At 41.2% G+C, this 23432-nt stretch overlaps 1 protein-coding gene across 4 annotated transcripts in view; it reads right to left on the minus strand.

Annotated features, from left to right (window-relative positions):
- itga1 (integrin, alpha 1) overlaps positions 1–23432 on the minus strand; it is a 58797-nt gene that overhangs the window by 10650 nt on the left and 24715 nt on the right. For all 4 annotated transcript variants that reach the window (XM_086053672.1, XM_086053671.1, XM_086053670.1 and 1 more), the window contains 14 exons: positions 16189–16309; positions 13877–13986; positions 12058–12146; positions 11066–11180; positions 10195–10322; positions 9786–9934; positions 8597–8747; positions 7625–7799; positions 7479–7552; positions 4836–4983; positions 4260–4402; positions 3452–3595; positions 2363–2617; positions 2156–2286 (listed from right to left, as the gene is read on the minus strand). In XM_086053672.1, coding sequence (XP_085909798.1) covers positions 2156–2286; positions 2363–2617; positions 3452–3595; positions 4260–4402; positions 4836–4983; positions 7479–7552; positions 7625–7799; positions 8597–8747; positions 9786–9934; positions 10195–10322; positions 11066–11180; positions 12058–12146; positions 13877–13986; positions 16189–16309 — 1933 coding nt within the window. The remainder of the gene's footprint in view (positions 1–2155; positions 2287–2362; positions 2618–3451; positions 3596–4259; positions 4403–4835; positions 4984–7478; positions 7553–7624; positions 7800–8596; positions 8748–9785; positions 9935–10194; positions 10323–11065; positions 11181–12057; positions 12147–13876; positions 13987–16188; positions 16310–23432) is intronic.

The raw sequence follows: 23432 nt of genomic DNA on the forward strand, positions 1-23432 counted from the left end.
TGTTAGCATGAGGCATGATGAGTTAAAAACTTTCAAACTGTGATAACATTTCACACGGTATTACCGAATTATTGCTGCTACCATATTTTTAGCTTTTAAAGAAGAAAGTCAACGCAAACATTTTTTTTTTTTTTTCAAGAATATGTTCTATGCAAGCCCGCTAGTTGAAACAAGGCATTCTGATAAATATTGCGCTTCTGGAATAAGTTTTAATCCACTTGTTTTTAGACATCTCTGGGGGCGGCCATTTTGTCTTCTGTCGACTGAAAATGACATCACAACTGCTCAAGACGACCGATCACGGATATGTTTCTATTCACCCCAAGCTTGGTTTTTTTTCCACTTTTTGGTCTGAAACCAGCGGTTTTGGTGGGACGAACCCAAGTTTTATTACCGATTATTCCAGGATGGAAAGAGCTAAAAACAAACTTTTCTGGTGAAAGAAGAGTCTTTCTTTACTTTTGGCAGATTCGGAGTTTACACAATAGTCTGTGGGTCTCGAAAGCTCGGTAGATGCTCTACAACGGCTGGCAATACGGGGAACTCTGCTTTGAAAACAGCTGGCAGTTAATTAGGCTCTCCTGGGAAAATAATGATCAAACGTCCTCCCAAAAAAAAAAAAAAAAAAACCCCAAAAAAACCTCAAACGTTTCTTTTACTTGAACGCTTATTTTTCGGTGGGTGCTGCCGCGGATTTCTAATGCGCAATGCGCTTGCAGAGTGTCTCGAGGGGGGGGGGGGGGCAACAGATGCGCGATAAGCATGAAACGTGGCCAACGAGCCGGGGAGAAACGAGCCGGCCCTGCCTCGTGCCAAATCTTATTTCAAACTGGAAGCCACTCGGGGGTTGAAGTTTTCACACAGCTCGGGGAGAAGAAAAAAAAAAAAAAAAAAGTGTGGGAGGACATTCTCCCATGCCTGCAAGGTTGAGTCATGGCGGGCGCTGGCGTTTCCAACCTTGGGTACGGGAGCCAGAAACGGATCCATTTTTATTGGGTTATATGCTATTTTGCCATTGTTCATCATTAGACGTGTACATGTCCGTGTTGTGGCAATATGGATGAGCAAGGAACCCTGGCTTGTAGGGCTAGTAAGGCTTTTAACAAAGACATCTCCAGGAAGTCGTCAATCTCAAGTGTACAAGTCCGCTGGGACGCGTTCAGCTGTCTAAACGAAACAAGCAAACAACATGAGATGATTCTCAGCTTACAAATGCTGATGAGTGGAATATGTACGGACAGAAGTATTGGGACAAACCCCTTTAATGATTCATTACGTAATCAAGGGTTGGGCCAATATTTTCCTTACATGACATTTTGTATGTTTTTATACAAACTGTGTTTAGGGAAGGCATGAGAGTGCCTAAGGGCTTCTTAAATGTGACATTTTACATTACAGAACCCAAGAAAGCACTTTTATAGAAACATAGAAGCAAGCATCTCTTTTTTTGATTATGGCTTTTTAAGTTTTCCTATATGACATTTCTTTTTCAACACAATTCCACTCATGAATTTATATATGAAATGATTATGGAAATATATCCGATTTAAAAAAAATATTTTTAAAATGTAAGACTTTTCCTTCATTCCCTTTTTCCTTTCAGGAAAATAGGTAATTTTTTCTAAAAAAAAAAAAAAAAAAAATCCAAATAGTCCTCTCAAAAAAAGAACTTTTTTTTTTCTTGAATTTTTTTTCATCCCCCAAAAATATGTTTTTTTAAATCAAAAATATAAATTATAAATTCTGAGATTAAAGTTTTTTACTCAAAATTAAATTATTTTGCAGTAAAGATTTTTTTTTCTCAAAATAGAATACATTATTTCCCAAAGGAATATTACTCTCTTCTTCAAAATAAATGATCTTAAAATCATACTACTTGCCTTTCCTCAAAAATATTACCTATTACCGTACATTTTTCCCCCCCAAAAAAAACTATTTTGCTTGAAACAATAGTACTCCCCCTACAAAATATTTTCTTGATAAAAATATCTGTTCTTGAAAATAGTTTTTCCTCCAAAAATAGCCAACTTTTTTGCCATACATATGCAATGATTTCTTTCTGAACAATCAAAACCTTTTCCAAGAACAGATTTTCTTCCCTCCATAATTAACAAACATACAAACATTTAAGAGTCTTGTGCGTTTAATGTCTCACCAGAACAACGAGGCCCCACCAAGACCCCCGATAGTCACATCAGTGATTCCGTCCCCATTGAGATCCATAACCCCATGTATGGACTGACCGAAGAACTTCATCTTGTCGTCATTTCCGCCCGCCGGGATGTGCTACAGAGACAACGCGACACGATTTCAATTAATTTGAATAGAACAGATCCATGCTTGAGCAGCAGATGGCGCTCACCTGCACAAAGTTCTCCTTGAGCGACCGCTTGCTGTCCCCATGGTAGATGTACACGCCCCCTTTGTGGTCGTTCTCGAAGGGCGCTCCTATGGCCACGTCGTTGAAGCCGTCCAGGTTGAGATCCGACACGGCGGCGATTGCCGTGCCGAAGCGGGCGCCGCACGGCTCGTTTTTGTGCACGCAGCCGGACGAGCTGGCGCTGCAGCACGACTGGTTGACGGGCTTTAGCGTGAACTCGTAGGCAAAGCGGCCGTCCTGCAATGACAGCGAGGAGTTTGAATCTGGACACGTACATGGTGCGGTAATTCAACTCTTGTTACCTGTTGAACAATTCACATATTTAGGGTTTTTGTGCTCCCTTAATAAAGGTCCAAGAGACCACAAGCTGGCACTTTGGCACCATCTAGTGGCATCTTAAGGCGTTTCAGAAAGAGCACAAAAAAGTGGCATCTATAGTAGGGATGTAACAGTTCACTCAAGCCCCAATTCGATTCGATTTTTGATTTTCAGTTCCCGATTTTTGATTCGATTTGATTTAAAAAAAAAATTGCAACCATGCTTGTCTCTAGTGTGGTTCTGCAGCCATCCACAAACGCAACACGCAATGATGTTTGGCGCAAACCATAATTTGATGTACACATTCAAAATGTACTATACACCTGGAATGAAAAAACGTTTAAGGACATCACTTTGTAGATGAATTTAAGCGCGATTTTTCGATTAATCGAACCGATGGGCTGTAACGATTAATCGAAAATCGATTTTAAATTGCTCGAATCGATTAATCGATTCATTACGGGCAAATCGATTTTCGATCGATTTTCGATTAATCGTTACAACCCTACTAATCAAGGTTATAGAATAAAGCTGGTCTCTTCCATAATAAAAAAATGGAGCAAAGCTTTGTAAAGCTTTTATCGCCACCTTCAATTATTTAGTAGCTCTGCTAGCGCTTTGTTAAAATCCATGTGATCGAATCAATGTGAATCGATTAATCAATTTTCAATTAATCGTTGCATCCCTAATTTATAGTAATAATAATTGCGCGAGGGACTACCGCGACGTATTATGTTTCAATATTCAGTCTACCTGCTTGAGCTTGTAGACGTACACTTGGCCCTGCTCATCTCTGTCGGAGCCCATGAACATGGGCGCACCCACCAACAGGAGGTCTGTGTACGAGTCCCCGTCCACGTCAAGGGTCTGCAACACGCTGCCGAAGTACGAGCCAATCTGCGAGCAGGGCAGAAGTGTTTCGTTCATTTCTAAAATGGTTGTTCAAAATTACCCTCTACTAGACACAGGCAGCAGAGTGGAGAAGTGGTTAGCACGTCTGCCTCACGGGTCTGAGGTTTAGGGCTCGAATCAGATGTAGTCAACACTTTAAATTGGTTAATAATGCGTAAAAAATGCAATTACAACTTGTGTATTGATTTGAGAAAAAAATATTTCGACATAGTTTTTCGCCCTGATATCATATTTAAAATATACAAGTACAAAAAAAATATTATCAAAAAATAATTAAAACTGTATTATGAATTAAATAAAAATGAGGAACCTTAACTATAATTAATATGAATAAACTACAAACGAATTGATTGAGTATTACATCATTCAAAGAAACTTTTTTTTCCACATATTTTATTTTCACAGATTTCACATACACATTTGAACTTTTTTTTTTTCTTTTCTGCTTGAATATAATGAAAGTTTATTTTATAGAGATTAAAATCGCCACGTTACATGCCTTCTCTCATTCGTTCTGGGAAACCGTATTTTGGTCCTCAAAACTCTTAATCATGTTTATGTCATAATATTTAAGAGGCTCTTATGAGGCTCTTCCAATGAACTCCCCAGTTTGCAAGGCCATGAGTTTGGTACCGTGTTTACGTCTCACCTGTTCCCCCCCGAGCGTCTGCGAGACCACAACGTCCTTGTCCTCCAGCCGGTAGATGACGACGCGGCCCGTGTGGTTGTACCGCGGCGCCCCCGTGATGTACAGCACCCCGTCGGGGGTGGACGCCGACTGCACGTCATAACCTGCGGGAACAAACACGCGCAAATGTTTACGTCTCACTTTTCAAAGGGGAAGCGATAAAACACGGTGAATTGGCAGGACAATGCTGAGAAGGACGCAAAGGAAGGCGGACGAAACGCATTAAGCGAGAGCGAGTTTGCCAACGGCTGAGTTTACACTACACCGGCCCGGAAAGTAGAAACAGTGGAGTGTGCTCTTCATAACAATAACTCGATTAAATAAATCAATATTAAGATGCCGGGGGTTGTCGTCCCAGGCCATAAAAGGCACGTAGGCGCGCAGGAAGAGCGGCGCGTGTTATTTATGTGACAATCCGCGGCCCAAGTCACTCAAACTGAGTATTTACTGCGTCCTCCAGCTGTAAAACGTCAGTAGAAGCTAAACACCAACTTCAGACAAACACGTAAATACTGAAATCTTTTTTTTTAGACTCACCAAGGTAGCCGGCCAGTCTTTCGTAGCCGGCTTCCCTTTCAGGGTCAAAGAAGTGGTTCTTCTCCGGATAAAGGGCTCCGTCGTCGGTGTGCATGATCACCGTGCCGTTCCAGTCGTACGCTCCCACCGCTCCCAGTAGCAAGCCTTGCTACGGAGGGCATTGTGAAGTTGAATCGCAATTCAGAATATGAATTCACATTTTACAACAGTAAACAACAAACAAAACAACAGTGCAGGAGGACCACGGACGTTTTACGTCTAAGATGGGACTGGGGACAAGAAAAGGGAGCAGAGCAGCAAAGTAGAAATGTGGAGATTTGTGTTTTTTTTCGGAAAAGAATTTGTACATTTATTACAACAAAATGCAGTATTTTCGAGATTTTTTTTAAAAACATATTTTCTAGATTAAAGGTTGTGTAGTTTATCAGAAAAAAAACTGTATGTTTGAGAAAATATTTGGATATTTAAAACGTGTTTTCTACTTTCATAAAAAACAGAACAGAGGTTTTATAGTTTTGATCATTTTTTTTATTTTTGAGAAAAAAAGCTAAAGAAAAAAAAAACGTTCAGTATTTAACTCATTTACTGCCAGATATTTTCAGACCCTCTCACCCCAATGTTTGAAAAAAATATATATAAATAAATTCCTGGGATCGAATGGCGGGACTGTGAAAAGACGTGTAAATTCGTCAATGGCAGTTGAATGGGTTAAAGAACAAGGGTGTGGTTTTCCATTCGAGAGGGGACCGAGGGCAGCACGAAAAGGGAGCTCCGCAGCACAGTGGAGATTGTGAAGTATAGTGCGGCGAAATCCGATGTGCATTGGACACATCACACGCAAACAAAAATGGATTATTTACACGTCCCATCGAAAACATTTGATCATTTTTGGGCATTTGCTTCTGAACTTTTCTTCCTCTTTTGGATGGACATTTTCCTTGAAATTTTCCAAACGGAATATTTGAAATTTTCCATAATATAGTACCTGACTCGTAATAACACCGATCATTGCTCTTTTCAACCAATTGAATTGAAGTAGCGTACAGTATATTCCGTGTGTACTTGTCCACTACAGCACCTAAATATAACCCGCGTGTTTAGGGTACAGGAAAGATGTTTGTCTAACAGGAAGGGCTGGGAAAACAGCGGTAATTAAATATGACAGGATGCTCCTTCTACCCGTGACTGTTACAGTCGGGGGCCTCACACGTCAACTAGAAAAGCAAATCAGTGTGTTTGCCGTCATTTAGAGAGAGAGAGAGAGAGAGAGAAAGCACCCAACACATGACCAGGGAGGCGACGAACTTGAGGGTCAGGAGGCGGACAAGAGACACCAGAGGGAAGCTGACTGTTTTCAAACACGCATAGAGTAGGAAACGGCTAATGAATGAATGAAACGCAGGAGGCATGTGAACAGCAGAAAGTTGTTGCCCTCCTGAAGCCACCGCCTGATTTCACATTCCACGCTTTCTCATGTTTGCACAATCACGCAAAATGTCATCAGTGCAAAGACCCGACGGGAAGACACAGAGGCTCTTGTTTCTGGAAGCGTCAATCTGCAAGGCCAATCCCTAAAGGGTAGACGATGCACCAAAGATAACGCTTGTGTCTGAGTTCACCGCTTCGGTCATCAGATAAATACTTCACGCCCACAGAAACGAGGCTGTCACGAGAGTCCGCTACCCTGGTTAAATCTCAAGTTCCATTAACTCTGGTTTAATTTGTCAGTCTAATAGAGTAACCTGCAACAAGTTACCATTGTCTGCCATTGTTCTCAATCTTGACGAAAGTTGAGTTTAAGAGTTTACTCAGTTTCCGCTTTTGGCGTGAGGCCTTGATGAAAAGATGCAGTCAAAAAAAACAAACTTTAAAGTAAATGTAGATTAACAAGATACTAGCTAGACTGTTGCTGACTGCAACAATCAAAACGACACTTCATTGTAAGCTAGCCAAGGCTAACGTCCAGAGCTGGGCATTCCGTCTATTTTTTTTACCCCCCGAAAAAAAGGCGAATGACGGAGTAACCACGCTGCAGACGGATGATGAATAATGGACGCTCATTTTTTTGGTAAAATTCCCAGCTCTTCTAACGACCTTTTTGTTTTCATTATCAAAGAAATTTGGGGATAAATTTCCAGGCAAAGCGAGTCTTTAACATAAGATTGTTGAGGCTTACTAACCACAAGCTGGACTCTGACTGTTGTCCATTCTTTAATGAAACCTCTGTTAAGCAAACTTGCTGCTCTCTAGGCCAGGGGGTTTACTTTTATCTAGTCAAAACTTTAACGTAAGCTTTGCAAAGCTAACGAGCTACCAGCTGGACTTTTTGACTCGTTTATTGACTCATTTACTATAGTGAAAAGTAGGCAAGGCTAACTAGGCACCATTTCAACTCTTAGAACATCTCCAGTCGTAACAAGACAATTTAATTTAAGACATGCTAGCCACTAGCTGGTCTTGACCCTGTTCCTGTCAACACAATAATTTACTATAAGATAGGCTAGATAGACTAGCTGCATCCTAGACTTTTTACTATTTTCCTGTCAAAATGAGACTTTATCCAAGCTAGGCAAGGTTAAGTAGCTCTTTTTACTGCCTTTTAAACACTTTTAGACTGTGTAATTGTCTTGGGTATGGACTTACTTTGGAAGCATGAGCGCTAAACCCAGCTTGTGACATTTCCATGTCGAAGGATGATGTGAAATTGCCTGTCGTGGCTGCAGGAAAAAAAAGTAAATGGATGTAAGAAACGTACCATGTGTGGACATCCACCATGTATCCTTAATTACCTTCCAGGGCAAAGATCTTGCTGCCCAGCGCATCCACAATGGTCAACAGCGCCACCTCGTCTGACACATTAAAGAAGTGGTCACGTAGCGGCTGACTGGAGATGGATGCGATCTCCTTGATGAACTTCTGCACTTCCTCGGCACTCTTGTTCTGTCGGTTGTAGTCGCCCAGAACCTGGAGACCAAAACATTTGAGCCTTAAACGTGAAAATTCTACACATGGTTTACTCACAACAAGACATTAATGTAAACTAGGATAGGCTATCTTGAGAGCAAGATGGATTTTTTGTAATCTTTTTTTTTGTGTGTGTGTCAAAACAAGACTCCAATTGAAGATGAAGGCTAGTTTTACTAGCTACAAGCTAGCCTTTCAACCACTTTACAGTCCAAACATAATTTTAATGTAAACTAGGCTGAGCTAACTTGCTGAGGTTTACTTCACGACTGTTTTGCTGTTCCATGTTTAAGTCAAAAAAGTAATTTTTGTTTAAGTCAAACATTAAACATGAGCTAAACTAGACTAACTAGCTTGTCAACTTCCATGATGCTTGCGAAAATCTGTACCAAAATCTCAAATTGGCAAATGTAATAAATAATAACTGAGATGTTACAAGCATTTTCTTGGTACGCAATTACAGTAACTTCAACAATAGTAGAGGAAACTATTAATCTTGACTTTGGATTTCAGAACTTAGTTATCCATCCATTTGGTGTGTACTGTATATGTAACAATAATGAGGAGGAGATTAAACATTTATGTGGTTTCACAGTCAAAATGGCTCTCCGAGGGAAACTAATTACAATGTGGCCCGTGACAAAAATGACACCCCTGCCCTAAAACAAGAGTTATTTGGTCATTTTTCCGGGATTGTCTAACTTAACTAACAGGGAATATTTTCCTGGCCTTATTTATTGGCAGCTGCACAATCACCGGCCTTGTAAGACAACAACACAAAGGCAATTTCTACCTACAGCAATGCCAAACCTCTCGATGCCATCCTCCTCGCAGTCTTTGATGACCGGGTTGAGGTTGTGAAAGTCGTGTGACTCTCCGTCGGTGACGATCACCATTACTTTCTTTACGCCAGGCCGCGCGCCTCTCTCAGGCATGAACGCCTCCCTCCTAGCAAGGTGAGAAAAGTATAGGTTACTTTCGCACCATTTTGGCATCGTTAGGATGGGTAGTGGGCGTGCTGCTGTCTTTAAAGAGCATTTGGATGTCGTTACCAAGGCTCGGATATTATAATTACAGGTCTTATGACTCATAGGCCACAACCATGAGCAAACAGAAAGCCAGAAGATTTGTACAAAAGACACGTACATGGCTTCAGGAGACGGTTAGCTTAGCAAAACAAGATTTTAATAATAACCGAGAGTTGGCTTACCAGCTCTTAGTAAGCTAGGCTAGGCAAACGTATATCGCTCTCTAGGTTTTTGACAATTTTAAAATGACACTTTCAATATGAACTAGCGTGCAATAATTGAGCACTTTTTCCAGTCAAACTAGATTTTAACGTAACATAGACTAGAACAGCGGTCCCCAACACTGGTCTGTGGCCTGCACCAACATTTAGCCCTGGTTTTTAGGTAGTTTAAAGTTTAGTTTACTTTTTCTGACCGAATTGTCAGGTGCGCCAGAGGCGTGTAGTAGAAAACGCACTCGGTCCGCCAGAATGTCTAGCGATGTGCAACGTAGTCTACCAAATTCATAAACAAAAGGTACACTTATCTTTTTCCATTACAAATGAGGCTTTATCATAAACTAAGCTCAGCTAGCTAGCCACAAGTTAGATTTTTGGACCATTTTCAAGTCAAAACGAGCCAAGCTAGCCTCGGCTAACAATAACTTGTTCCTAGCGGGACTTTTTGACACTTCCCAGTCAAATAAATAAATAATAACAAAATAATAAATAAGTCATCGTAAACTACGCTAGGCTAACAAGCCACAAGATACACTTTTGGACTGCGTTCATTCAAACAGAGAGTAAATGCATCCATATTTCAACATACGTTTTGCGTCATTAGGACAAACTGTGGGTGTGCTGCTGTCATTAAAGAGAATTTGGATGTCATTGCCAAGGCCCGGAAATTATGATTACTGTCTTGTGACTCACAGGCGACCGACCGCCATGAGCTAACCGAAAGATTGTTGGCGTGGTACCTGGCAGTGTCGATGCCCAGGAAGGTCATTGTTTTGAAGCCAGTCTGCTGTGGGAGCTCGCGTACGAAATCTAGCAAGTCGGCGGTGTTATCGAACTGGCTCAGGTTGACGCTGTGGGTTACCGTCTCGCCGTAGGACACGATGCCCACCTGAAAAACACCAAAGAAAAACAAAATTTTCCCCCATTTCTCTTCTCTGCTTCGATGTTGTGTCTGCAGCCTGCCGAGGATGTGGTCTTGGACTCGGGTGGTGACTTTCCAGATGACTTACCAGAGTTTCCCCTCTGGAAAAGTCCACATGCTCGAAGCCAGATCAATGCAAGTGTAATAAAAATAACCATTCACAGCTCAGAGTAGGCAAAAGAATGAGCGAGCTTCGTTCAATAACATCAGAGGCCGGTAAAACTGACTTGTGAGAGTTTGGGTCCGATCTGAATGTTCTCAATGAAGCGGACCAGGAAATCAATGATGCTGGTCCACGGGTAGATGCTGTTGGAGCCATCCAGGACGATCACGATGTCCAGCTCCTTGGCACACTCTGGAGGAAGAATAGTCAGGAAGTATACATATGATTTACTGCGGATGTGTTGCTTGGGGAGACTGCGAAAATAACCACTAACCTCAAACTTAACCATAACTTTGATCATAACACCAATCATAAATAAAACCCTAACACCTAAACCGAACCTAACCTATTCCTAACTCACCTCCCCCGTTACCGAAAACTTTAATTCTAACCCTTGTTAAAGCGGAAGTCAACCCAATTTTGCGTTTGTGGAATATAAGTTAATCAGCAAAATGCACTCATTTTTAGTCATCCCTGGGGGCGGCCATTTTGTCTTCTGTCGACTGAAAATGACATCACAACTGCTCACAACGACCAATCGCGGCTGACCTGTTTTCTGAATCTGAACCGTGATCGGTCGTTGTGAGCAGTTGTGATGTCATTTTCAGTCGACAGAAGACAAAACGGCCGCCCGCAGAGATGGCTAAAAACTAATATTTATCAGAATGCCCTGTTTCAACTAGTGGGCTTGCATAGAACATATTCTTGACAAAAAAAAAATGTTTGCGTTGTCTTCTTCTTTAAACTAAACCTAACCACAACCATTTGACCCTGAATTCTCTTTTCTTCTCCATAAGAGTGGAGTGGGTGCATGTCACATACAAGTTTCTATGAAACAGAACGCTCTAATCATTGGGAGGAGAGAATTGAAAATAAATGTTGGGGTCTTTGAGAGTACTGCCGCAATGAGCCGATTTGGGAGGCGGGAAACATACCTTGAACGCCTGGTGCCACCGAGTTGAGAACCTGGAAGGACGAGCTGACGTTGGCACAAACCCCTGAGATGTATTGCTGCTGACCACACATGTAGCCGTACTGAGGACCGCACGCCTACAGACACACACACACACACACACACAAAACACAAAGTTGGCGCATGACAAGCGAAACGCAGTGAACTGAATAAACATTCTAATTACAGTCTGTTATTTGTAAAAACTGCAATTATTTGGGTTTCCTGAAAAAAAAACAAAAAAAACACGGCTTGTCTTTTTTTCAACAATGCAGTAGGATCACCGGTAGTAGAAACCTAATAAAATTTCCATCTTATATGGGGAAAAGGTTTGCTTTTGGACAATTTAGCAGGATTCCATATGAAAAAATATATATAAAAAAAAAAAAAAGCAACAACATACTTTTCAGGTCACTTTGCATTCAGTACCAGCCATTTTCAAATTGTCCTTTACCCTCGAATGTAAAAAAATGTTTAAAGACATAAAAACCCATCCTGGGCAATGAATGAGTTTTTTCTTTTTGTTACCTTTTTTCCCCAATAATACTAAGGGGAACAAAAGGCCATAATTTTCAGGTTCTGTGTTCTGTGGAAAAAAAAAAATGATGTAAGTAACCCGAAAATAAAACCGCCATAATGTAGTTAACTTTTTTTGTGTGTGTGTCTGTGTGTGTGTGTGAATAACCCAAAAAATGTCATTTTTCATTTGAATGACATAATCTTCTGTACGAACCGTTGTGAGAGCTGACTGCAAGATGAAACAATAAAGTTTGTGAGTTCATTGCTATAAAAAGTGCAGTTATTGCATTTCCACAGTTGATTCACAGCATCCTGTCACATTCCCACAGCTCGGCAGGCAAAACAGGGAGCGTCGAGCCTTAAGTTCCCACAGATGAGTGCAAAGGTCTCGTGAACACGCTTTTATTTATGGTATAGAATTTTCACGTATGTACGATACGGTACTGGGCAGCTTACCAAGAATCCGCCGCTGGGATTGGTCACGAGCGTGGTTCCCATGGTCATGTTCTCCTTGACTTCGTGTAGATTGGGAACGGTGGTGTTTTCTGCACGAAACACAGAAGAATAAACAAGAGAACGCGCACAGGAAGAGCAGCTGGACAAATTCCTCCACTTCCAGTTTTCCCAGAGGAAGAGAAAGATGCTTGGCGTCCTTCGTTACACACCGCGGACGGGTCATGCAGTTAAATATAGAATCATACAAGGGGCAAGTGCTTTAGTGCCCCACCAGGTTCAGTGAAAAAATGATTGTAGATATAGATTGTATTATAATGTAATCAATACATTTATCTATCAATTTTTACCCCCCCCCAAAAAATAAAAAAATCTTTATAAAATCAATGAATATTTTTCTCTTTTAATATATATTTCCTTTTTGTTAGCAACGTCTTTTAAAAATATACCTTTAAAGTGGAATTAATTCAATAATATATTACATTATTTATTAAAGTAGTTTTGCTTTATACACTAATTTCCCCTACAAACATTGCCCAGCAACAAGTGACCACACAAATGTAAGACATGACCAAGGAAAAATAATGTGGGGCAAAAAAAATGTTGTACAACAATTAACAAAAAAAAAGCCTTGCTACACAAGAAGCAAACTGTAAAAAATAAAAAATCTATCTTTTTATGCACGTTTTTTTTTTTTTTTTGCTAGACGCGTAAAACAATTTCCGTCTAGCAACAAGCGACCACACAAACATGTGAAATGACTATGAAAAGTAATCGGAGTGAAATTGGAAACAGATGACTCGTATCGGGGCACAAACGACTGTGCCCTACAAATTCTGCCTAGCAACAAATGACAAAAAACAACATTATTGATTGTTGATCTCAGCTGCTGCTGCACCTTTTCCCATACTAAAAGAGTTGGCGCATTTGGAAGAGGCTTCTACAATGTTAAGCAATCACAACATGTGGCAAATATCAACATGTTGTTACAAAGTCTTTCATTTCAGTTTGAAGTCTGCCTCCTATTAGCAGCTAGTGCTTGTTTTTTCCCACAAAAAAGACCTCTGCGAGGAAGTGACTTGCTGTCTGATTGCTGACATGGCCATTTCTTTCCTTTCCTCTTGTTTTTTTTTTTTTTTACATCCAAAAAGAGCAAGTGCACAAACAAAACAGGAAGAAGATATTGGTCTGTTGACATCCAGTAGCTTCCTCAGTGTAACAAACTGGAGGATTTTTTTTTTTTTTTTCAACTTTAATGGCGGATGCAGGATGATGCTCAACATGAGGCACACCTGCACGTTCTAACGATATCAGAATGGGAGGATTCAGTGGCCTACAAGCGCGCATTTCTAGACTTGTGTTTAAAGTTGCGCAACAATTATTTTGTTTCATTTTTGACGAGAATTGCTTCACATTCCTCATGACCAAAATTCTCTTAATCATATGGGCACAAATCATCGTAAAAGTGACAAAATGATGCGAAACAAAGTTGAGCTCCTTTTTAAGAATCGACAATAATAACCCTGGCAATGGCAAGGAAAAAACATACAACGTTCATGTTTGCAACACATATATAAAGAGAGTAAAGCGGCGCGAGGAACGGCGCGTAGGTTGCCCACCGCTGACGTAGACAAACCCCAGCGCGCCTCACATGACTGCTAGCCAAGAGCTATTTAATGTTTATCTATTTAATGAAGCTGTAATTACACATGGAGTGCCCATTAAGTCTGCGTTTTGTTTACTCTGATGGGCCTCGCTTCCCATCAGTCCCTACACACGCACACACCCGCACACCCACACACAGTGCAAGGGCCTTTCTTACCTGGCAGCTCTAATTTAACACATGTGCTGTTCGCCCTGCCCACGGGACACTTGTACACGTCGCCGGTTCGTTTCGCCGGCTGGCCCGATAGTGGCGATCCAATCAGAACCCTATATTTGAAAAAAAAACAAAAAAAAAAAAACAACATTTATTGGTCCTGATGTTGCCAAGCAAGTGTTTCATAGCTGCCATAACAAGCGCAATCATTCTACTATTACGGGAATGGCCGTTTTGCCACCGTAAGAGGCGCGGTTATTCGGTTTATGGGTTCGTCATAAGAATTAGATTGCGTCTTTAAAGCCAATGACAGTAACGGACGCATGACTCCATGCCTGTGTCAGCGGGATCACGTGACCCGCCGTGTAAACTGATGCTAAAAGGAGCCGCCGTTCGTCTAAACACCGCCGCTTATTAACATTCCTGCGCTCTAATGAGGCCTGAGAGTCAAAAACACTGTCAGGGAAAACACACAGTCGAGTTCATAGGCGAAGATGCTTTTAAGTTCGGCGTTGTCAAGTTAGGATCAAAGTCAGCCAGATAAAAATATATAGCAAAGGATTATGTTCCAGAAGTTGAAATTTTATTGAAACAAATGTTTGTGAAAATTGTGAAACTTTTTTTTTTTTTTTTTCAAGAATACAGTCATAGCACACAAAAACGTCGTATTGTTAAAAATGTCACAATTTCTTGAGAATAAATTCACAAAATTACAGGTTAAAAGGTTTACAGGAACAGTTTTGTGGCATTAATATAACCGCAAAATAAGCTAATTAGCTAATTCAACTTTTTGCAGCAATAATACGCCATGAAATTATGTGAAGTCATAAGTGCACAAAAACTAAATTGAAAGTTACAACTAAAAATTGTAACTTATGAGAAAATATGTAATTTTAGGGCTATCATCATCATCACTGTGCAAGGGGTCGTCAATTTCACTCGACAACAATTCTGAATATTACCATAAAAGATACGTCAGGATTTTACGAGACTAAAGTTTGCTCTACTGAACGACTGTATCGGTTTGCGGGGAGACATCTAAAGCCAGTCCTGATGTCGTCATGGCAACAGCTGCTTTCAAACGTTATCAACACGCCCCTACGCGTCTCTCCCAGACGTTTTCCATCACTTTCCCCTTCATGTCTTTTCTCATCCTCTGCACTCTCGCCATTGCTCTGACCTTTTTGACCCATTACATAACATAAGTGTTATCTGGAAAAAGGGGGGTAAAGGCCAGGGGGGGGGGGACGTTATAGGCCGGATTAGCGTAGAGTGAATTACTGTAACTCGCCTCACATGGCTACGATAAAGCAGGACAGGTACGCAACAGACAGACGAGTGGGAGCTGTTTGCCGGAATCTAATCTCGTTCGACTCACTTTGAAAAGCACATGATGAATAACGTACTGTGCTAAAGCGCGCGCAAAACATACGTGAAAAATGGTAAGAGAATTGTCCAAATTGTGGCTTGTCATGCAACTGGCTACTTGGCAGAAAAAATGGGGAATTTGTGTCCGAGCACTCACACTGCCAAACGTAGCAGGGAAAGGACAGGAAGAGTCAACAAACAACATCACCTGAGGAAATTTCACTGCAAAACAGTGCTATGCAGTACTTATTATGGGATTCTATTATTTATACGTGTTCATTTCAAAATTGGCCAGTTAATGAAATTCCATTTGATTTTTTACTCTGTTGGAACATTTTATTACATTGAATTTGAATCACTTTATCAAGTCATTCACTGGTAAAATTAAATTACATTTGTGTCACTTCTACGAAGAAATCACCACAAGAAAATAAATCACATTAAATTGAATTATATTGTAAATGAAAGGCACTACTATGGAAAAACATTTCTTAAAATCATGTTTTAATCACTTTACTAAATCAATCAGTCCTAAAATTTTATGAAATGTAATTAATTTGAAGGACTACTCTCGAAGAAACCCTTTTTCTTTTTAATTTGAATCACTACTCTCAATAAATCAGGCCTAAAATTCAATTTGAATGATTATTATGAATAAATAACTTCTAAAACTAAATTTAAAAAAACCATTAAAAGACTCTCAATTTACTAACTATTATTCTATTCAAATAATTGAATCAATAATCATTAGAAAAAATACATACGTAAAAATAAAATAGTAAAAACAAAAGCTTTACACAACTGCACCATCTACTGGTCGGACACTGCCCTACTCCCCCCCCCCCCAAACAAATGGATAAATAAATAAATAAGTAAATAAATACATAAATAAATAAATAAATGAAGGGCATTATCAAGTGCAACCTTTGGAGTGAATCCAGTCTCACCATTTGCCCTCGCTGTTTTCAAACTGCTGGACGGTGTAGCCAAACATGTCCTCCAGCGGTCCATTGAAGGACAAGCTGTTCTTCTGGTCCACGTTGAAAGACGACACACAAACCAGCAGCGCTGTGGGGGGGGGGGAACAAACATTTAGACAGGGTCATATTATAGATTAAATACCCTACCTGATCAAACGCATAAATAAATCCTGAAATGGGAGACGACCGATGAAACAAACATCGACCCAAATACACTGAAAATAAACATGAGCCCTAAAACGTCAATGTAACGGGTTCTCAAGTGAAATTTTGTGGCGACTGACTGTAAACACAATAGCTCCTGTGGTAGTAATACGCTGCGGGAGTGAACTGAGTGAACCAAGCACACACACATAGACGTGGTGTCATTTCGGAGGACGCATAAGGAATGTCAAGCATCACCGTGAGACACTTTGCCCCCGAACTTGTCTGACCCGCGGGACAAAGGCTTCTTCTCTAACGGCGAATGCTATCGCAGAGGCGCCGCATGAATTGGTATGAATCATTATGAGCGCAGAACAAAGACGCCATTTGCTGTACGAATCTGCCTCCCAGAGGACGATAATGAGGACGGTTGCGGATCTCAAGTCCAAGTCAAGGCAGGAAATGCTGTCCCGGCCACCGTTTGTAGTCGCACTGGTGCGTGAGTTTGGCTTGTGCCGCTGGTTGGGTTTGCGGGTGCTTGAGTGGTTGGTCATCAGTCGGTTGGGTGGACAGTCGGTTCTTAGGTTGATTGGCTGGCCGGTCTGATGGTTAGTCATTCAGTCGACTGGTTGGTTAGATGACTGGATGGTGATTGGTTGGTTGAGGTGTCAGTCATTTGGTCGGTTGGTTCATTGGAGAGTGGGTTCGGCGACTCGCTCAGTCGCCGGGTTAGGAGGACGGGCGGTCGTTTGACTGGTTACTCAATCTGTCAAAATGTTGATTCATTTGGTTGGTCGATCGATTCGATCTTCCTCGTTGAGTTGGTTGGCTGGGTGGATGAAAGGAGATGGGTACTGCGGTTGGTTGATTAGACAGTCAATCCTTCACTTTGTTAATAAGACAATCGGTATGTCAGTCTTTTTATCGGTTTGGTTGGTTGTTTGCTTGGACAGTCAGTAATTCATTGGAAGGACAGACAGTCAGTCCTTTGGTTAGTTGGTTGGTTGGTTGAAATGATGGTCGGTTGGCTACTTTGGTTGATTGATCAGAAAGTCACTCATTCGATCCTATTGGTTGCATGGAAGGTCAGTGGCTGGGTAAAGGGTCAGCCCTTTGATTAATTGCTCGGTTGAACAGTCAGTCAGTTTGTTAATTTTGTCTGCCAGTTATTTGACGATCGGTCATTAAATCAGTTGGGTGGACAATCAGTCCACTGATAGGGTGCTTGGTTGATAGTTGGTCAGTTGGCAACTTTGGGTGGTTGACTAGAAAGTCCGTCTTTCCATGCATTGGCTGGGTGGACAGTCCGTCCAAAACGGAACGCTGGGACCACGCGCCATAAATTACGTTATCCTCCGTGATGTAGAAAGTAGTCTGATCAACAAATCCCACTGATCCCACGTGGATCCTGTTCAACTTAACAGCTAGTCAACTTGCTCTTTCACGCCGAATTCACCGTTCCACATTCACTGAACATTTCACGGTCAGCTACACAAGTCACGTCCTGAACGTACAGCACAGAGTGAAAAGAAAAGAGGGATTAGCCAATGTGTGCGCGGACGGAGCTGTGATGATGGAAGAGGTCGCCTCTCGCCGCCATCAACAGTTTCGCTCACGCAAACAAACTTGCTTCCGCTGGCCGTCCATTGGAGTTTATATGTTGATCCCGCAGATTTTCATAGGAGATTAGCGCCCTTATACATTCCCTTCTGGCGGGATGAGGAAATCCTAGCCAAGGTACATTATCCACTAGGTTCCTCCTGGGTTACCTTGTCTGCTTCCTCTGCTCCAAAGCAGCTCCATTTCCTTCTCTTAACCTGATGATATACATTCCTTTAAATTGACAGGTGCACTCTCGCGCACTTTGCTGAGTCAAGATGGCTTCGGGCCAGTCGGTCCTTTTCCTTTTATCCGATGTGAGCTCGAGTGCAGTTCAAAGCTATACCACGCAAGAAGTGGCTTTTTATACACGCCGTGATTACTACACATTCCACTCGGCTGTATTCGGTGTCTCCTCGCCGCATCTATTTTTGTGAGTCTGGCTAATGTCTGCGCTGGAAAACTAATAAGCGCGGTGGCCTCTTTAGAGATGGAAATGGCCTCATGGAATTGCCCTCCGGGGCATTTGCTATTCAAGTCGCCCAGCGCAATTGGCAAGCAAAGCGGCGGGGATGGGGAATTTTTAGCCGTTTGGACCTGCAAACGACAAAACAAGACACGCTTCCATGAGCTGATAATGTGTGTCGCGAGAGCGTGCCTGCTGGTTACAGTACAATTAGCATTATGTGAGTGAGCAAAATGGGGGTCGGTGCATCTTGGCGTCATTGTGACACGTGCAAATATTAGCATTTGGCCCAAAGTTGCACAGGCCTAAGATGCTCGTAACACTTGGGGCTTCGTTTGGTCAAAAAGTAAGACTTTGTGTGAATCGGGTGGCTGCGTTAAAGTTGGTTGGTCGGTCCGTCACTCGGTCAGTGCATTAGGTTGACATCAGCTGTTGGATTAGTTAGTTGGACGGTGAGTCAGGCAGTCGGTTTGTTTTGTGGATGATTAGTTGCTCGATTGCTCACTTGGGTCAGCTTGGTCATTGGTTAGTACGCTTGTATGGATGGACGGTAATTTTTTGTTTCTATGGTTTAATACTAGAGATAGAGCGATATGGTTTTTTTTTTCAGGGCCGATACCGATACCGATTATTAGTGGTCAAGGAGGCCGATAACCGATATTTGGAGCCGATATTAGTTTTCAGTAAAAAGGAAAATATTGGCATCAAAACATAAACCAAATTCAAACTCTTAACTTTGTTGAAATGCCTTTACGCATGTTTGTTGAACATTTTTTCAGATTTACATAATGTTGATGTTTTTTTTTTTTTATTATTATACATTTTTGACAATATGCATCTTTGTTGTAAAATTCGAACAAAGTTCAGGGAGCTCCCGGGGTGATCAGCATGTCTTCAAAAGTGACATGAAAACTTAAACAATTGCTCCCTATAGTTTTTCGACAGTAAATAAAGTTCTCCAAAATTTCAAAATGACAGAAATGTTAAAATTTCACTAATCTTTGTTTGGATTTCAAACAAAACCAAAAGGTGCAGAGAGTTCCCAGGGTCGGTTTGAATCTCTAATAAAGTTAACCGAAAATGTAAACAAATACTTCTTTGAAGTTAAGACAGTTTTAAGATGATTTATTATCTGCCATCAGATTTTTAAAAAAGGCCGATACCGATATTCATCAAAATGCCGAATATCGGCGTCTATAATCGGCCCGGCCGATTAGCTTAGTGAGCTGCATGAATGGTCAACACAGTTGGTTTGCTTGGTGGGTGGTCACTTTCTTCAAACGGTTACTTGAGCGGTCGGTCAGTCAGTTGGTTGAATGCTCATTCCGCAGATTAGTTGTTTGGTGATATGAATGGTTAGTTGAGTCATATGTTGATGACTGTTGATGGGTTAGTTGGTTTCTTCGTTCACTTGATTGATCGGTCATTTGGCAACTATGCTGTTGTCAGCATTTGGCCCCCGCAGTTGCTAGCATGACTCATTAGGAAACATGTTGACATTAGCAAAACGTGAAGGAACAGGAAGACGCTACATGTCAACACACAGTTCAATTCCAGTCTAATAAGAAAGCCTGGAGGATGGTCATGCTAACAAGCACTTTGAGTTGCATTTATATGTGTGAAAAGTGCTATATAAATCAAACTTGATTTGGGAGATAAATACATTTGATTTGAACAAGATAATACCCAACTAATGACCGGCTTCTCGACCACAAAATTAGCCTATTAAAAACAAACCACTTTGCTGTAATTGACTGGTATTGTTGGCCTGTTGGGCCATAAAACACAGGCGGCCCAATTCCATTAACAAGAACACAACTCTGTTTGTCACACGCCCAAAGATGGCAGATGAATTGTGGGGGCTTTGTGAGCTTTTTGAGAGAGAACGCACACAGAAACATGGAATACTCTCTCCCACCAGAAATGTTGAACATAAAAGGCCGCGAAACAAAAGCCAGGAGACTCGGCTGCGAGTCTGTTTTCAGTCCAAAATCCATGTGGGCCTGATTGACGCTGGCACCGTGTCAGCTCGCAAGAACATGCCATAAAACGCCTCACAATGACGCGGCTACGCGCACGGTGTCTCCTTCTTCGAGGGGCGTTGCGGGCAGAAATTTGGACGAGATGAGAAGAGCGTATCAGAGAGTTTAGCGCATGGCGGCAATTCACGCACATTGGCCCTATGCAAAGTGCGTAATTTGCGTATAGGGAGGGGCGGCTCTGCCTAGCATGACGATGCTTTCTCCAGAGGATCCCGAAGTTTGCACCAGCTTTCTCATTTTATTATTTGCGTCACTCAAACTGCGTGTGGCTATTAGCGCTGGTTTTAGTGATTTAGACCCTGTTTATCAATGAGGCTCATTTGCATACAGGCGAAGGCGATTTCTATAGCAAACATATGCGCGCTAGCTCATTTAAATGTGCGTAAATTCCACCGGCGCTCAGAGACGCGTTCGGTTTTGCAAATGGGCAGTTAGCGAAGCATTTCACCATTTGTCAATTTGACGCTATCTGTTTGCTCCATTTTTAACGACCGGTTAGCGCCACGCAAAAGCCAGGCAATCATTTTGTGAATTGGAGTACAAAGTTGACATTTTTATGTGAAAAACAAGGGAGGGAAATTGCAAAAATAAATGCATAGAATTAAAAAACTTCGGAAAAACCATTTTAAAAAAAAATTGTCGATGGTGCACCAGAGCATATGGTTGCATCAAACATCGTAAATACACGCAAGCTACTTCCCTTTCCTGGCACGGCCAAGCGGGACAGCCTGCAGCCATGACGGAGGCATGTGCCCCAAATATTTCCAGATTTCCTTCTGCTCTTTTGTCATGATCTTATTTTATCCCCTGTTGGCCTACGCTGACCTTTTTTTTTTCTCTCTCTCTCTTTGTATTCTGATGCATCACATTCTTCCCGTATTGTTCCGCTCGAGAGTCCACGCTTTCCGCCAAACTCCGGACAGTGTTCGTATTTGTCGGCCTTGGCGCGCGGCCACGGTGTGGCCTGTTTGCACGGACCCACGTGGCCGCTTTCCAGCCCGGTTGATTTGATAAGGGAGGGAAGAGCAGGCGGAATTGTTGAAAACAATATGAGTTTTTCCATTGTAGGGATGAGAAGATAAAAGCTGAGACTGCACGTTGGGTAGTGTTGGCATCGGAATAAAGTCGAAAGTAGGCGGTTTTATGTGCGCTCATAAAAGCGGTCTAAAATGTTCAGAATGCCTTTGCTATTATCACCATGTCAACGCGGTAGGTAAACAGTATCATCGAAATAACACTCTAGGTACGATGCGGCGCAGTTCCGCGCCACGCTTAAGTACAATTCTAATAATAAATCTATTGATCAGACACATGGCGAAATTCGATCAGGGTATGATAATGGCAGTTTTGTACATACTGTACGTTTGCGACAGTTTGACTTGAACTCACTCAGGTTGGTTAGTAGGACAAAGCCTTCAGCGAGAATAAAGTTTTAAATTTCAAATAATAAAGTCGTCATTTTAGCAGAGAAAATGTTATACTACTAAGACTAAAACAGTTATAATATCAAGAGGGGGGAGTTGGATGTAACTTTACTGGAACAAAATAATTGTACAAAATAATAGTCAGAATTTTGCAAGAAAAAAACAAATTTGTAGTTTTGGGAAAATCAATTTGCAAGTTTAAGAAGATTATGTTGTAATAACGCAATGAAAAGTTATAACATTACGTGAAAAATGTAATCGTGTGGGGATATTTGTAAGAATACCAATAATACTTTCATTTTAAAATCATAGACTTTTCGGAGAAAAAAATTCAGCCGTTCACCGTTTTATGACTGAACAGGAATGTAGTTGTTATATTGTGAGGATATAGGTGAAATGGATCAAGAAAATGTCATAACAGCATGAGTAAATTGTAAAATTATGGAAAAAAAGTCGGAATTTTAAGAGAATCGAGTTGATGTTTTTATGAGAAAAAAAAATTGTAACATTATGAGGATGAAGGTGTAATTTACAATAGTAAAGTCGGAATATTATGAGAAAAACATATGACGTTAAAATAGTAAACCAGTTTTATATAGCGCTTTTTCGGACATTCGAATTACATTTTCATAGTATGTGAAAAAAATTATGTAAAAAATGCTAAATTACAAGTCAAATCAGTTAATTAACAATAATGTCAGATTTTTTTATGAGAATACAAGAAAAAATATTCATTTTAAGAAAATTGGTATTTTGTTCGAATTATAATATTACTATTAAGGTGGAATTTTGTCAGCATACATTTGTAATATTGTGACAATTTATAATAGTATGATAACAAAAGAGAAAAAAATACAGTACTACTAAAATTGGGATTTTTAAATTTTTTTTTAAATTTACTACTTTTTGTCTGTACTCGTACTCCTCTTCAAGTCACAACAAAACACCTGGATTGTCGCCCTTTCCGGGACCGGATGAAAAACAAGCCACATTTGAAGTCATATTTATGCCCTTGTTAGAATGAAGTACCGGGTAACTTTTTTTTTTCACCTTCCTTCACGGGACCATTCACCTTCACCGCCCCCCCCCCCTCCCCCGAGGACTATCATCCATCTCCCTGCCACCCGCCCCATTTATCTCTGTCCATCCAAGCTTTCTTCTTTTCATCCCTCGTTCATCGAGCATTGGTGTCACATTCCACTGTGTGCAATTTCCAGATGTATTCCCTCAAAAACAAAACATGGGACCTGCAAAATCCCACGCGTGACATCATCATCATCATCAGCCCCCCACCATCCCAAAGTTTTGCATCCCACTCCCGAAATCCCCCTTTTTAAAACGAATGCTGCTAAATATGCTGATGGCGACATTTCGAACGTACACAGGAATTGAAACCATTGGCGGTGGGGGCGATTGTGTGTGTGTGTGTGGGGGGGGGCTTCAAATAAAAATACACACGCACACACGAGGGTCACACAATGACCTTCCTGCCAGAATCAATAAGCAACACACGTGAAGACTCGCAGCAAGCCGAGT

Source organism: Filicampus tigris, chromosome 15 (genome assembly GCF_054856515.1).
Source record: "Filicampus tigris isolate MCC_2025a chromosome 15, RoL_Ftig_1.0, whole genome shotgun sequence".
NCBI lineage: Eukaryota > Metazoa > Chordata > Actinopteri > Syngnathiformes > Syngnathidae > Filicampus > Filicampus tigris.